This window comes from Sorex araneus, chromosome 6 (assembly GCF_027595985.1).
Source record: "Sorex araneus isolate mSorAra2 chromosome 6, mSorAra2.pri, whole genome shotgun sequence".
In the NCBI taxonomy this organism is placed as follows: domain Eukaryota; kingdom Metazoa; phylum Chordata; class Mammalia; order Eulipotyphla; family Soricidae; genus Sorex; species Sorex araneus.
In genome coordinates this window covers 82,447,952-82,462,985 of record NC_073307.1, presented here as the reverse complement: position 1 = coordinate 82,462,985, position 15,034 = coordinate 82,447,952, and the positions used below count along the sequence as shown (strand labels likewise).

General features: G+C 49.3%; 1 protein-coding gene across 9 annotated transcripts in view; it reads right to left on the bottom strand.

Annotated features, from left to right (window-relative positions):
- Positions 1-15,034, bottom strand: part of CACNA1C (calcium voltage-gated channel subunit alpha1 C) — a 691,920-nt gene that overhangs the window by 67,373 nt on the left and 609,513 nt on the right. For 2 of the 9 annotated variants that reach the window (XM_055143504.1, XM_055143502.1), the window contains exons 30-32: positions 14,182-14,265; positions 13,493-13,576; positions 1,168-1,200 (exon numbers count right to left, since the gene is read on the bottom strand). In XM_055143504.1, the coding sequence (XP_054999479.1) occupies positions 1,168-1,200; positions 13,493-13,576; positions 14,182-14,265 (201 nt within the window). The remainder of the gene's footprint in view (positions 1-1,167; positions 1,201-13,492; positions 13,577-14,181; positions 14,266-15,034) is intronic. The other 7 variants (XM_055143509.1, XM_055143506.1, XM_055143508.1 and 4 more) reach the window with 4 other exon arrangements.

Genomic DNA, 15,034 nt, shown 5'->3' with positions numbered 1-15,034 from the left:
GTCTGCAGGGTTTTATAACTCAGCTGTCAGTTCTACCATGTTCCCGGGAAGGGAGAAAAAAAGAAGAGCAAGCTTAAGTGGAAACTTCAGCTGCCAGTGTCAGGAAGGAGCAGGAGAAGTGGGTGCCACAGGGGCGTTCAAAAGCAAGAGAAAGTTAGTCTGGAGCCTGAATGCCATCCCAGGCTCTGAACTCTTCCCCCGGCCTCCCTCCCTTGCTCCTCTCCCGGAGAACAAGCGTGTTTGCATCTGGGTGCACCACCTGCCTCTACTAAACCAAAGAACAAGGAAATGAAGAAGCAGAACCCCTGCTAGGGGGCCACGTGGGGGCTCAACCTGGCCTTCCCACCAGCCAGCTTGGACTGCCTCAGTCTTGCCCACTGTAGGGGCTCCGCCCAGCCTGAAGTGCTCGCGATAGCAGCCACTGGGAGGTGGCTGTTCCAAGGAGACTTCTAGGTGATACTGAGTGGCCAAATCCAAATTGAATCATAGACTCAGTCTGCATCGGAAACAGCCCAGCAATGGAGGTGGATTGTCTGCTGGTGGTTCTGTTTGCAGCTGACTCTTAGGTAGAGCCTGGTTTGAACGAACTTTAGGGACTTGGAAAAATCCATGGTTTCCTTTGTGGAGGAGGGTCTAGAAACTCAAGCATACACCCTGTAGCACTGCACTTAAATCTTCACCGTGCCCTTCAGTTCAGGTCCTTAGGGAGTCTAGTAGTTACTGAAACTGATGGCGAGTGGGTTCACCTTTCCAATCCAGTCTAGGTCACCTCTCTCCTTTCTCCCAGGAGGCCTTTCCCATGGTTCTCATAGGAGTGGGACAAAAATGTCCCAGGATAGATTATGGTTAGAGACTTTAGCCAATGTGATCCTCAGGATATTTAACAGGAAGTCGTCGTTGGGTCCAGTTCTCTCCTGGTAGATCATTAGACAAGATCACAGTGAATTACGCCCTGCAGAAGAGCTCAGAAGACACCATCACGCAAATAGCACTTCACAGCTCACACGGGTGAGCAGGCAGGCAAGGCGCATGACAGACACGTGACCACATGCATCTGGAGCGAGGCTGGGCCCCGAGAGAGAGACTCTGGGGATCGGGGGGTCAGAGTCAGGAGAACGTTAGAGGAGGTCACAGAAGCTGGGAGCGTGGTCTGGAGCTCGGTCTTACCATAAAGGGAGAGCATTGGGTATGTTCAGTTGGCTTTAAAGAAAGGCAGACAGAGATAAGCTGTAATGAGTCTCCAACGAAGATGCCCGGTATTCTAGGTCTTGGCTAACACAGGAGCAACACAGTGGCCGAAGAGGGCAAAAGGCACAAGTGAAAGAAATAAAAAGTGCAGCCCTAGCAGGTTTGGGGACACTGCTATGAGCATGGTTCTGCAGAGCTGGCTGTCCCATCCATCCGGGACCCAGAACGCATGCCCCTCCTGGTGACCAGCTCTGACCCTGAATTAAGTGACTAGTGCTCACTGGGGATGGATGGAGGTTTGTTTTTTGTTTGAAATCAACCCCCAAGCTAGTCTTTGAAAGCTCACAGCTCATGGACTGGAGCTTCTCCTCAGCATGTCGGCTGAAGGATAGAGACCTCACTTCAAACCAGCGTCTATTTCATCTAGACTGTACCTTTCAGCTAGAGAGCTGAAAGAGCAGGGGCCCTAAATTAAGGGGAAGACTGAGTTATAGTTGTCATCTGGGAGGGTGCAAAGAGGCAGCTCTCAACCTCCACACTTACCTCCACCCTAGCAGGGCTTAGAAAACTTACCCCAACTTACAAAGGGGTGGTTTCAGGTGGGGCACGCTCCTAACTAGGGACTAGTCTCTAGGCCTGGGGAAGTTGGGCTGGAATAAGGATTATGGGGCTGTTTATCAATGTGAAATCCCTGCAGACAAATCCCATATATTACATTAACGCCCGGAAAGGCTGTTCTCCTCAGTGTGAGTTCTGAGCTCACTTGAGGAAGGGAAGAAAACTGATTGCAAGTAGTAGCTCCTGTGATTGTCCTTGCCATCTCCCTGGGATGAGGCACACAGCACTCAGCCCTGGCTGACCCTAACCTTCTGAGACTCTCTCTAGAACTCTTGGCTTTCTAGCTCATGAATTTGCTTTTACCCTCCACTTTCAGATGAGTTGCTCTTGCGTTTCTGTTATGAAGGTAGAAGAAATCAAACATCTCATGGAATTCTCAAAGGATGAAAAATGTGCACAACTCGACATTTGCTTGCAGACTAGAAATATTTCTTTGGTAAAAGGTTTCTCAGCGGCTTCCTTTTTTATCTCCATAGCAAAGTGGTAGCAGGTCTTTTAAGGAATGGTGGAGATAGGGAGGGGGGGGTGGGGAGCAGGGGAAGACAAGGAAAGAGGCTGCTCTCCATTCGGAGGCAGTGCACACTCCAGATCCCAGTTTTGACTTCATGAAGCACACCGGCACTCAGTCAATTACGTGTGTGGGGGGCTGGGTCATTTTGGCTAACGGACTTAAAAACACACACACACAGACACACAGACACATACACACACAGACAGCATTCAAGGCTGGTCAAATGCTCGTGTTCCTATGTTCATGGATCAGGAGTTCTGTGTCTCTGTGTTCAGGGCTTGGGTGGCCAAGATCAATCCATACGTCCTCGAGTCCCGGCCATCAGCAGTTCCCAGCAGTCTTGCCCTACTGTTCCTCAAATTGAAACAGCCAAGCTGCCCCCAACTCCTAACTACCCGGGGCTAGGACTGGTTGGTGGTCCTCTGGGTCCATCTCATCTAGAACAGGACAGGACTGCCGCCATACAGAGAGCCTGCTAGGCTCTTCATCTTCCTAAGAGAATGAACCCCCAGCCTCCAAGAAAACTATGCCACTTTACCCCGGAAACACTCAAAATTCTTATTTGGGATCAACTACCCCCACTATTATTTAATAGTTTTCATATGGGCTTTTAAAGTACCTTAACTGCCTTCTTATTACATCTTCTTATTAAATTTATTCATCCCTGTTATATCTGTAGGATTGGAGTGATAGCACAGCGGGTAGGGTGTTTTCCTTGCACATGGCCGACCCAGGTTCGATTTCTCCATCCCTCTCGGAGAGCCCGGCAAGCTACCGAGAGTATCCCGCCCACACGGCAGAGCCTGGCAAGCTACCCGTAGTGTATTCGATATGCCAAAAACAGTAACAACAAGTCTCACAATGGAGACATTACTGGTGCCCGCTCAAGGAAATCAAGAACAATGGGATGACAGTGCTACAGTGACAGTGCTACAGTTATATCTGTAAGGGAGACTGAGGACAGGAAGAGCTACAAGGGCAGAAAAGAGATCTGAATGGGGCTTGCTGGAATTCCCTTGTGGGGTTCCCCAGTCTGGTCTATGCTTTGGAAGAATCTGGAGACTCGTTGATTTTCTCTTGTAACTCAAGGTAGGCAATTCAGAGGGCACTTTGGACTTGCTGGACGTGGTCCACCTCTGGCACTTGCCTGTCTTCATATAGTGAGAAACTATATTTGTAATATCCCTAATATCAAAAGCAACTAGCTACTCACAATAAATGCAGACTGCAACCGGAGAGATTTCCATGTAAAATGATAGGAATACATGGGCCTTGCCCTCAGAAAATCCAGTGCTAATTCACTGCCAACCTTTGAAGGGTATTTCTTAGATCATCCTTAGTGGTAGGTTCCACTTCGGTTTCCAGTTGTCTGGGTGCAATTGAGATCCCCTGGTAAATCCACTAGGGAGATGGAGCCAGACGGGTTTCACCTTTGCCACAGCCACAGTTTTTGTGCTTTCATGCAGAAAAAGCACATCTTGATGAGCCTTCCTGCTATTCCACCACCTCGTCCTGTTATGAGAAACCATAACTTCTACTTGTTTTCAGAGAGTAGGGCAGCACCCAGTAATGCTCAGGGATTACTCCTGGCTCTGCACTCATGAATCACTCCTGGTGGAGTTCAGGGGGCCATAGTGGTGGACTAGGATTGAACCCAGGTCAGCTGCATGAAAGACAAGCACCCTGCTCACTGTACTATTGTTCCAACTCCCGCTTCTACTTCTTGAACTAAATTCAGAATTAGTCAGTTAGCTGGGTATTTGTGCCACTAACCATCAGTTCTTTGCCCCCCGCTAAGTAATTTGATAGTTTATCTGTGAAAAGAGGGAATGGACAGACTCCCAAGCTTGGAGACCCTCCCCATACCCTCTTCATGGGAAGCCACAGGACAGCTGAGCTAGCTGCCTTCAGTATTCTGGCTGAGTTTTTAAAAGCTACTGTTTCCACTAATGGAAGGCATGGGGAAAAGTTCGGAGCAGTCAATTCTTTCATCTTTGTTTTCTAATGATCTGGTAATTTTCGAGAGTTTGAAGATATTGGGGTAATTAACTTAATTTGCTCATGCAATTGGTATAAATGAAATGAGGTCATTACTCCATCTGTGAAGCAGAGGTGAGGAATTTCAGAGTCATGGCTAGTGTTCCAGCTAACGGTCTAAGGGCAAATAGAACGGAAAACCAATTACCTTACTTCAATATACTTATGCAGATTACCTTGGTTTGGTGTGACTGGGGATGCTGGGAGGAGTGACATGGGGCAGCTAATAAGAGACGTTCTCTAGGTAACTGTCTGAATTAGGTTTTGAGTTCAATTAGAAGTGTCATCTTGGTGATGAAGTCTTTGTTTCTGGAATATACTTGCTTGTGTCTTCTCTTTGCAGTATTGTCTCTGGACCATATTTAGGGTCCCGAGGGATGACACATGGAAGGCCGGAAGGAGGCCGAGAGAGGTTTCTCCTAGGTGAAGGGGGTTTTCCCAAGAGGATAGAAGTGAAAAGAGACAGCATTTCCCTGTGTAGTGTTGTGAACATGGCACTATTTTCCAGGAAAATGAAACATGGCTGGAAAATAGCTTTTAATTACATTTAAAAAGGAATTATTTTGATTTTATTTTTCTTCCTTTGTAGCATAGCTAAGGGAAAAGAGGGACTGGGAACTTATATAGGCAGTGGGGCTAGCTAGGAGGCTAAAACTCCCAACCACAGTCTTCCCAGAGACTGTGGAGCTCAGAGAGGCAGAGAGCATTTGGAAGAGGTAGAAGTCACAGCTGCTACCCTGGACATGCTGGCTTGAAGAGTGCAGAGTGACCATCGAAGCAGGGTTCTCAAACCCCACATTCCTCTCAAACAGGAGCCAAAGGAAGTGGCGAGAGAGAAGGGCCATTACTGATGATAAAATCCCTGTGTTCTTCAATCTCTTGCCTAGAACTCAGGAGTATAGCTGATGCAAATCCCACTGCAGACCAAATGAAGGTCTGGGTGCAGGTGGCAATTCCTTTCCCTCCTGCCCCCCACCCCATCCTCCCCAGAACTCCATTTCTCTGCTTTGAGTATCTTTCATTTCATCTCAGTTTAATCTGAAAGTCTGACTGAAATCTGTCATGGTCTGGCAGAAGAGGAAGCACCCAGACTGGTGGGTGTGACCACAGTCAATGTCGGGTGATTGTCTCAGGTTGGCATACAGAGAGAAATGTGGGACCGGCAAGAGTCAGGGGTGTCTAGACATGTTGGACAGTGTCTGTGTGACCAGGAGCCAGCAAGGAGACTTGGGGGAGCCTCTGGTTGTCCTCTTACCTCTTTTTTCAACCAGGAGAAATCTCAGGAAGTTAAGTGGGGCCCTTGTCCCGGAGGAGGGCGTCAGGAGATTCTAACCTCTGAGCCAGCAGAGATGGCAGGAGGCAAAGGAATTTTAAGGAGGCCAAAGTAAAATATGCTTTAAGCTGTTTTACATCTTCCGAAGTTGAAAGTAGATCTGAGTTGCTAAGGGAGCAGGAAAGCTTAGGAAAGTGCGAGTCAGCTGGGATAGAACCGAAGCCCAGAGTGGCTGTCAAAGGTTTTCAGATTTAAGGGAAAATTAAGGAAACATGAATCGTTGGAAGCAATTCATAGCCAGAATTTCCATTTTGGTTCTGTGTGTCTGGAGAGATAGAAATGGATCTGTGGAGGAGGGTTGCTAAGAAAATGAGCCGGAGTAAAACACTGGGTAGAAAAGGGCAATGATTGCATGGAGATAGAGCCCAAAGATGCCGGGGTGAGGGGGGCTGCCTCCCGCTGTCCGCCATGCTGAAAACCTATTGGCTCACATCTTTTTTTTCTTCCCAAGGTGAAATTTAATCTAGAAAGGTTCTTCTCTAGTCTTTGAGGGTGTCGGTGACCAGTGAAAGGCCCTTTTCAGAAGTTCCCTGGAGAATCTTTGGCCCCAAGTAATGGTCAAGCTGCAGGGCATGGAGGGTGGTTCCTGGCTCACCCTTCCTTGCGTGGTGGCTGCAGAGGGTGGCAGCTGGGACCAGCCTGTATTCTGGGCTGTGCCAGGGCTAGCTCACACAGCCAGACGCAGCCCAAACCACTGGAGTCAAGATGTTATTCAACTGCAGCCTGATGGCTCCCCAGGTGTTTCCTGCAGAAAACACTCACTAAACAAGACTGATGACAAACCTGTTGGGGATGGTTTTATCTTCCTTTGGGAAGGACAGTCAGTATCAGACAAAGAAACAAAAGAAACCCAGGAAGAACAAATGAATGAAAGCAGTGGGTCAGCAGTGCCAAACTAAAGTTGACAAATTCCAGGAGAGATAGAGGAGAGATAAAGAAGAGATGAGAGAGAGAAAAGGGTGGTAGAGGAGAAAGACCAAAAAGGGAGAGAGAGGAAGAGAAGGAGGGGAGAAAGAGGAGAGGTAAAAGAGAAAAGGGAGAGCAGAAAGAAGAGAAATAAAGAAAGGAGAGAGAGAGGGAATGGGAAAAGAGGAGAAGAGAGTGAGAACAGGAAGAGAGGAGGTAGAAAAGAGAAAGGAGAGGAGAGAGAGAGGAGTTACAGGGGCAAAGAGGGGAAGGGAGAGAAAGGAAGAAGAGGGAGGAGAGAGAAAGGAGAGAGGGGAAAGAGGAGGGTGGAGAGTGGAAAAGGAGAGGAGGGAGAGATGAACTAGAAGGGAGAGAGGGAAGGGCTGAAGGCCAGAGACACAGGGAGAGATGGAGAACAAAAGCAGGACAGAGTCAGGGAAGGAAAAACAAGGAAACCCAAAGAGGAACCAAACTGCAGAGATGTTTCTCAGGGAGGGACAGTCTGAAGAGTTGTCAAAGGCACCGAGAGCACTTCTGAGCCTGCCAGGGTTAGCTCTTCTCTCCCGGGAGTCTCCTGGGTCCCTCTGCTGCGGGAGTCATCCCCACTGGCTCATGCAGCCTGTGAGAACTGAACTCATACACACAGCAAGGCACAGGCGGCCACATGGTGCCACCAAGGGGAGTGTCCCTTCTCGTCTTCTGTTTTGTGAGAAAGGAGAGGGTAGAACAGTCTGAAGAAAGTTAAGAACAGGGGTGGGAAGGGAAGAAAATGAGAGCAAAACAGGAAGTGAGGTGGTCTTGGTCAGAAGACAGGGGGCAAGAGGAACCTTGACAGTCATAACTGGATCAGAACACTCAGCCTGGAGTGGGATGAAGACCCCAAATAGAAAGTTCCAGATAAGAAAGTTCCCCTGGGCCTTCTGGGTTGAGTGTAGAGGACACTTCTCAAGGCCTTTGGGGAAAACTTGTGGAAGAGCCATTTCCTTAGTCTGTCTACCCGTGTCACGTGAGCTGAATTCCTGCCGGCCAGTCTCACCCTACAGGGACCTGGGGGCTTTCCAAACGCCTCTTCCATTTCCAGGAGGCCTGTGGGTGGTCTTCTGTGTCCTGTTGTCCCAGGTCCTGAAGCCAGAACATGCCACCTTGCTTTATTCGTTTTTACGGGGAGCCAGTGGAGCCTGAGCGTGTGGTGGCGAGACAGCATAGGGTAAAAGAACAGGAGTCAAAGGCTGTGGGGCTGCCTAGAGGCTCAGCCCTGCACACAGTGGGCGGCCGACTCCACCACAGCCCTGACTGTAACTGTCTCATTTCAATGCCCCCATTCTTTCCATTTTCTTTCTCACCCAGTGAATGTCAAGGGGCAAAGGTAGCGGGCGCTTCCTGTGCTTCCTTCACCCTTGTCTTCTGAGCCCTGTTGTGTTGACCAGAGACAAGGGGTACATGGATGGCTTTCTAGGTGAGTAGCCCAGGCTCCCTGTGCATTGGCATCGGCGGCACGTACAGGTTTGAAGCTTTAAGTTGAGCCACCGTGCCCTGGAGCTGGGGGTGCACTGCTGAGACACCTGGGCAGGACAGGGGCCCCCTCTGTGATGCCTCACACGCTGGCCAGCCTGGCACCAAGATTCAGCCAATGGGCCGGGTGAAAAAGCAGAGATTCTCTGAGAGAAATGAACATGACACTGTTCTTGGCACCCTTGGCCATATATGACTTTGGACAAACTGTTCAGCTTTGTCTGGGGGAGAACAAATCCAGGAGGACTGAAGCAGACTGTATGTCGCCCCCTGTAGGCAGCACCCCAGATCGCTCCCATCTAGTCTTCCTCCTACCCTCCTGCCCTAACGCTAGGATCTCTGCCTATACTGTTGGCATCACTTTCCTTTCCTGCTCTGGGCATTTCTGTGGCACTTCAAAACAATTTGAGAAACTGACCATTTCGTGCTTGCCACCTCCATAAATTGCTCAGCTTTCATTTCTCCAAATGCTTCTAGGCCAGTGTTCTCCCGGCACGGTCTCTGTTCTTCTCTCCACAAGGCTCTGTTTATCTGATTCCTGCTCTCAAGGGAATTTCCACCGGAGACAAACTACAGCCCAGGAAGCCAATGCCCCAAAGTCTGGGAAGTTGTATCACACCACTCAAGAATCCAGAGTCAGCCAAGGAGGCGAGGGAGGAAATGAAACATCTGTCTCAAGCTCTCAAAAAATGCCCAGATCCAGAGCCACAGAATGTGAGGGCACAAGGGTCTTCCAACGCCATTTCCACTTGAATCTTTCTATTCAGCCAGCGCGATAATAGAGCAGGGAGGCTGCTTGCCTTGCCTGCCCCTCGCCCGGGTTTGATCGCTGGCGTCCCATAGATTCCCCTGGGGCCCACCAGAAGCAGTCCCTGAGTGCAGAGCCAGGAGTAAGTCCCGAGCACTGCTGGGTGTGAAGGTGTGACCTCCACCCTCTGGCCCCTACCAAAAAAAAAAAAAAAAACATTTGAATATTTCGGTTTAAGAATTCAAAGATGTTGAGGCCCAGAGGATAGGGTTAGCTTCAGCATGTGGCTTAAGCTATTAAGAGCTGACAACTATTCTAGAACTCTAGACAGAACCCAGGCTGCTTAACTCCCAATCTGATATTTCTCTTAATCCATACTGCAAGAATCCAGGCGCCTCGGCCTTCCGTTGTACAGAGGAGTTTCTAAAAAGCAAAGGAAAAATGAGGATCGGGAAAGACTCTTGGCCCAGACACCCAAATTAATTCTGATTTTGATGCTCTGGAAGTTTCCATGCACTTCCACAGGGCTAATGGCTCTATGTTTTCCCTCTGGAAAACCTAAGTCTAGACCTAGCAGATAAAGGAGAAGCAGGTTTCCTTAGAGGGACAGGCTCAGCCCTCACAGGGCACATGGGAAGAGATACCTCAGCCGGAGAACACCGTCAGGCCCTGGGGAAGTCCTGCACAGACTAAGATGGAGCTTAGAACTCAGCACTGTCATACATCATGGGATGTACAATATCCTTCCGGTTATACCTGGCAGCTGCTCGGAGGCATATTCTGGCAAGAGTAGAAATACAACTGGCACAGAGCACAGGGGTCCTCCTCTCTTTCTGTGGAGGACCTTGGCCTGGTCCTTGTCTCCTCTGTCTTCCCTCTCATTGATGCTCTTCTCGTATTAGCACTTTAAATGGCACCTCTGTGCTGATGACTCAGACAACTTTCAGCGGTTGTTACCTTGATGTCTCCACTGCCAAATCAAACGGACATGTCCCAACAGAGCTCCCGTCTCATTCGTGCACATCTTCTCGACTCTACTTCTTCCTTGGCAGATCCTGACTCCAATCCGACCCCCCTGCTCAGGCCCCAAACCTCCCAGCCATCCTGCAGCCTCTCTCTCTCTCCATCCATCTATCTATCTATCTATCTATCTATCTATCTATCTATCTATCTATCTATCTATCTATCTATCTATCTATCTATCTCTGTCTCTATCACCCACATTCTGCATGTCAACAGACTATTGGGAGTTCTATTTTCAAAACAATTTGAGAAACTGACCATTTCTCTCCATTTCTGTGGCTAGAGGGTTGTTTGCAAGCTACCACCACTTCCCGCCTGGAGTGCTGTGTTCGCCTCCTAAATGCAGTTCTGCTTCCACACCAGACTCATAGAGCTAGCAAAGTACTTGAGACGTGAAAGCCAGATCCTGTAATAGCTTCCTCAAGTCAGTCGTCTCAGTATAAAATTCAGAATCTGTTCTGGCCCCTCACTCTACCGCTTCTCCTCTGCATCTCCCCAAACACACTGGTTTCCTGTCCCACTGCCCCAAACACCCTCCAGCGCTCCTCACCCAGTATCTGCATGGGTGACTTCACTTCATTCATGTACTGGCTTTGACCCGAATGTCCCCTTCTTCCTAGAGAACATCTTAGTATAAACTACACCTGCCTTCATTGGTCCCCAATACCTGTGATCCCCCTTACCTACCACTTTCCCCCAAAGCACCTACCATCTTTTCATCTTTCAAAATACTGGTTAAAGATAAATTTCATTATTTTCATACTTGAATGTCCTTATTTTTGGTATACTTACCCTCCCACTTTAAGAATTCATATTTAAGAGGAAGGGGTTTTTGTTTTCCCCACAAATTAATCTTAAAAGCCTAAAATTGCACCTGATATGTAGGAGGTAAGTACGAGCAACTCTAAGTGCTGTGGAATGAATGAATGAATGAATGAATGAATGAATGAATGAATGAATGAATGAATGAATGAATGCTATCAGTGGGAGCTCCATAGCTACAAGGGAGGGGCACCATGGCCTTGTAAAGGCCAGGAGGAAGCATTTGGTGAGGGAAAGGAGGGTTGACTCTTGTAGGTCCCAAAGAGTTTACAAGAATGAGCTGAGCTATCGGTGAGCAGTCACCACGAATTCCTCCAAGGTCAGGTGTAGATTTTTTCCCAGTGAGATAGAGGTCTGGAATTTAATGTCTTATGATAATGTAAGGTTTTAAAATTCTGAAAATGCATAGGACAGCACCCAGAGAATATGTCCAGGAGCTGCAAATGCCCTAGTACTATGGAGTGTCCAACCACATGAGTAGAGAGACCTACCCCTGAGACTGAGCATGTCACTCACATAATTTGTGAAACAACCCTCACGGCCATCTGACTGCATGGTTACACCCAAACTGTGCACGTGGAAAGGGCTGTTGAGGCTTGTGGTCAGCAAACTGGGATTTCCTTGTGGGTGTGCCCATTGATCCTCAACACCCTTACCGTGATTGGGAAGAAAGGGTTCTGAGTCTGAAGGTAATAACTTACAGTCTTAGTAAGAAAATCGGCCTGGATGCCCTCTTTACCCCAATACTGCCCCCTCTTCTTTAGAAATTTTATGCCCTAGAAAAAGTTATTCATGCTTTGTTTCTCTTTGGAAAAATAGTCATCAAGAGGTAATGCTGGGCTGGGTGATGATGTGGCCTTGGCCAGTGAGCAGCCCAGAGAGTGTCCTGGGACCAGGCACTGTCTGGGTCACTTACCCACATGGTCCCACACCTGGACTGCAAATCCTACCTCTGTGCACTGCTCTTCATAAAACCAGCCCTCTCTCGTGCCAGGAAGACTGCCAAGTGGGACGGAATGCATGCTCCACATGGTCCCGAGCACTGCTGGGAGCAACTCCAGGGGAACACAGCAGCCCCCGAGCACCCCACCCCAACCAAATGAAATAAATCAATACATACTTACACAAATCATCCCTCTCTCACCTGGAGGCCCTGGACACGTGGCAAACAGCTTAGGACCCACTCCGGCTGCCAAGCTGGCAGTTTGTTCAGGAAAGAGGGCGGGAGTGAGTCTGAGGGGAGTTGGTGGGACCTGGCACACAGAGTCTGAGCTGGAAGACGGACTCTTTCATGATCTGATGGTTTTCTGGTGAACTTAAGTGAGATGTGTGTACACACTGACACACACATATACATACATTCGCACTCACACACAAAAACAACCTGGGGACCCCGGAGACAGGAGGACATCAACTCTGGAGCTCGGGAGTGAAGGTGGGTTTGGCAAGAGAGCCTGACTAGCACCTTCTAATACCCATCGTCTGGGTCACACAGGGCTTCTGGTTAGGGGGTCAGGCAGATTCCCTAGAAACATGTCAGTTCTACAGATGGGGAGGGACACGGGGAGTGGAGTGGAGAGGGGGAGGGCGAGGGCAGTGCAGGAGGAGGTGATGCCCGGTCAGGTGGTTAAACATCTGAGATCTCTACAGCATCTGCTCTGTGCTGGTATTGGATGTCTGAGTGCCTCAAAGGTCTACGCAAACATCACCAAGTCTTTTAATGAAGGAAAAGTCATGACCAATAAATTAAGCAACACATGTTAAAGACTAACTGTGAGAGGGCTTGCCTCTAGGTAAAGAGAGAAGATTCAAACATGCCAAGTAACAAAACTACGTGTGCAGGAATTGGTATAGGAGCCGTATAGGAGGAGGCAGCTCTCGTCATCACAGGCAGAGAAAGCCTGGGAGTGCAGGGGCTGGGCTAGCTAGAGGCCAAGGGGCCCGGGGCAGAGCGGGCAGGGGAGAGGAGAGCGTGAGAGAGAACCAGGCAGGGCACCAGAGACCTTCTCTGGGCAGGCTCATGCAGGAGGAAGGTGCTGACACAGAGGAGCCCCTTTCCACAGCATTCGTGAGCAGAGATTTTTGGAAGGGCTCTCAGAGGGCTTGCCTAAGCCCCCCCAACCTTGGAGTGGGGGGACTTCTGGGCCATTGCAGAGAAGAGGGGTCCAAGCAGGAGGCTGGACAGTGCCAGCTCTTCTCGGCTTCTTCCCTGCTAGGAAGCCAAAGGGGAGAGGCTGCGCCCACTCCTGGGGGCCACAGAGCAGACAGCCCCCCCTCTCCGTGAGGGCGTTGAGAGCTCCTTCCCAAGACGCTGTAGGGGTGTGAAGGCAAGGCAGGAGGTGCGGGTCTGCAGGGTGAGGCGGAAGTGAGAAGAGGTTCAGGTCCCTACCCCGGAAGCTGCCCGGAAGTGGTACATGCGCCCTCTTTTAATTTTTTTTTCTTTTTCTTGATTCCCGAACCCCACAGCTGCTTCCTCCTATACGGTGTGAGCCATGCCAGGTTGTACAGGGAGAGAAGGGAGGATGCAGCAGTCAAAAGTTAAAGGGGAAGGGGGGGGAGGCCTAACTCGTTCCAAAGTTGACAAAAAAAATAAAAAGAAAGAAAAAATTCAAAACAAAGCAATATGAAAAAATGAAAAATCCTTTAAACCAGTCGAAATGAACAAATGAAAAGAAAAACCTTAATGAGAGTAAGGAGGTGGGAGGAGAAAAATCAAAGGAAGGACAAATAAACCGGGAGAGACAAATGAGCGTGGAGCAGGCAGGCTGGTTAGGTGCAGACGCCATGTACTTACGTTTACCTCGGTGATTGCTATATCAACAATGCTACCCACAACAATCAAGGCGTCAAATGTATTCCATGCATCACAGAAATAGTGCTGCATGGGGCAGAGAAGCCGAGGAAAAGAGAGAGAAAGAAGAGAAAAAAAAAAACCAACAACAAAGGAGAGAAACAAAACAAAAAGGAAGAAGGAAATGAACCAAAAAAAAAGCATGAAAGAAAGGAGAGAAGAGAAAAAAAATGAGAAAAGAAAGAGGTTACGTGGGCATAGTAAACACTCTTACCGCTCTATAGCACTGGCAGCTCAAACCTGGGGAACCTGGTGTTCGCAGGGTGGAGAGGCCTGACAAAAGCTGGGTTAGTTCAGAGGTTAGCGGGGCTGTGGCCCCCGGAGGGCCCTGGCGGCGGCGGTTCCCCTACCGCCTGCTCCCTCCGAGCTCCTGGGCCCAGCCCAGCTGGCAGAGCTGGGACTAGTGGAAAAAAAGGAGGAGAAGCTCCCACTTTTTTTCCCCATAGGACGACGGCAGGTTCAATAAAAAGCATGACTGGAGGGGTGTAAAAACAGGAAATTAAAAATAAACAAATAAAAGGAAGTAAAGAGAGAGAGTGAGAGAGAGAAAGAGAGAGAGATTGTTGGGGGGGGCGGGCACAGAAGAAGGCGAGGAGGAAGGAAGGTTTCCTGGGAAGGGCAGGCATACTCACATTCGTTTCACTGAGAATGACGTCAATTATGCTGCCAATTACGATGAGGAAGTCAAAAACATTCCAGGGATCACTAAAGTAACCCTACATGAGGGAGGGGCAGGCAGGATGGGGATTAAAAAGGAATATTAGACAGACAAGAACAGAGCAACATCACCATCAGAAACAGTGTCCAGACACCTCAGTGTTGCTGCTGGAGTTCCAAACGCCCTCACTGTAGTCAGGAGCCCAGGAAGCACGGTGGCAAGTTCAACCCCCTGACCTGCCTTCCCTTGGTCATGTGGCTCCCGTCCTTCCTCCAGATCCATCCACTGTCCTGCACAAGGCTCTTGCCACTTCCCACCAGGGGCAGGCATGGGTGCAAGGGGCAGGCAGGGCAAGTTACAATGTGTAGGGATGTGGTCGTCCACTACCAGCATCTCCTAGGACCCCAATTCTCTTCCATCAGTAGGGTCTGTTTGGAGGGAGGGAGGGAGAGAGGGAGGGGCACAGGTGTGTGATGGGCTTATGGTCCCTTGAGTGTTAGGGGATGATAAAGCTGCAATATGTTCTGGAAGTGTGGCCAGGTCATCTGGGCTCCTCGGTGACTCATGTAAATCTCACTAGTAACAAAGGAGCAATTCATGAAGATTATCCCTCCAGGAGGCTGGGCACTATGGAGTCAGAATAAGGGGCACCCTCATTCCTTGTTCACTGGACACGGCCAACTGTTTTCCGGGATATTTCTGCAGGGATACAGAGCTGAGGTCGACAGATTGACCAGTGGATATAATACAGTGACAATGCTGCTTTCAGGGGTGTCTCCCGCCTTGGGGTTCCTTCTCAACTCCCTCATTCTGACCTCAGGTCTGGT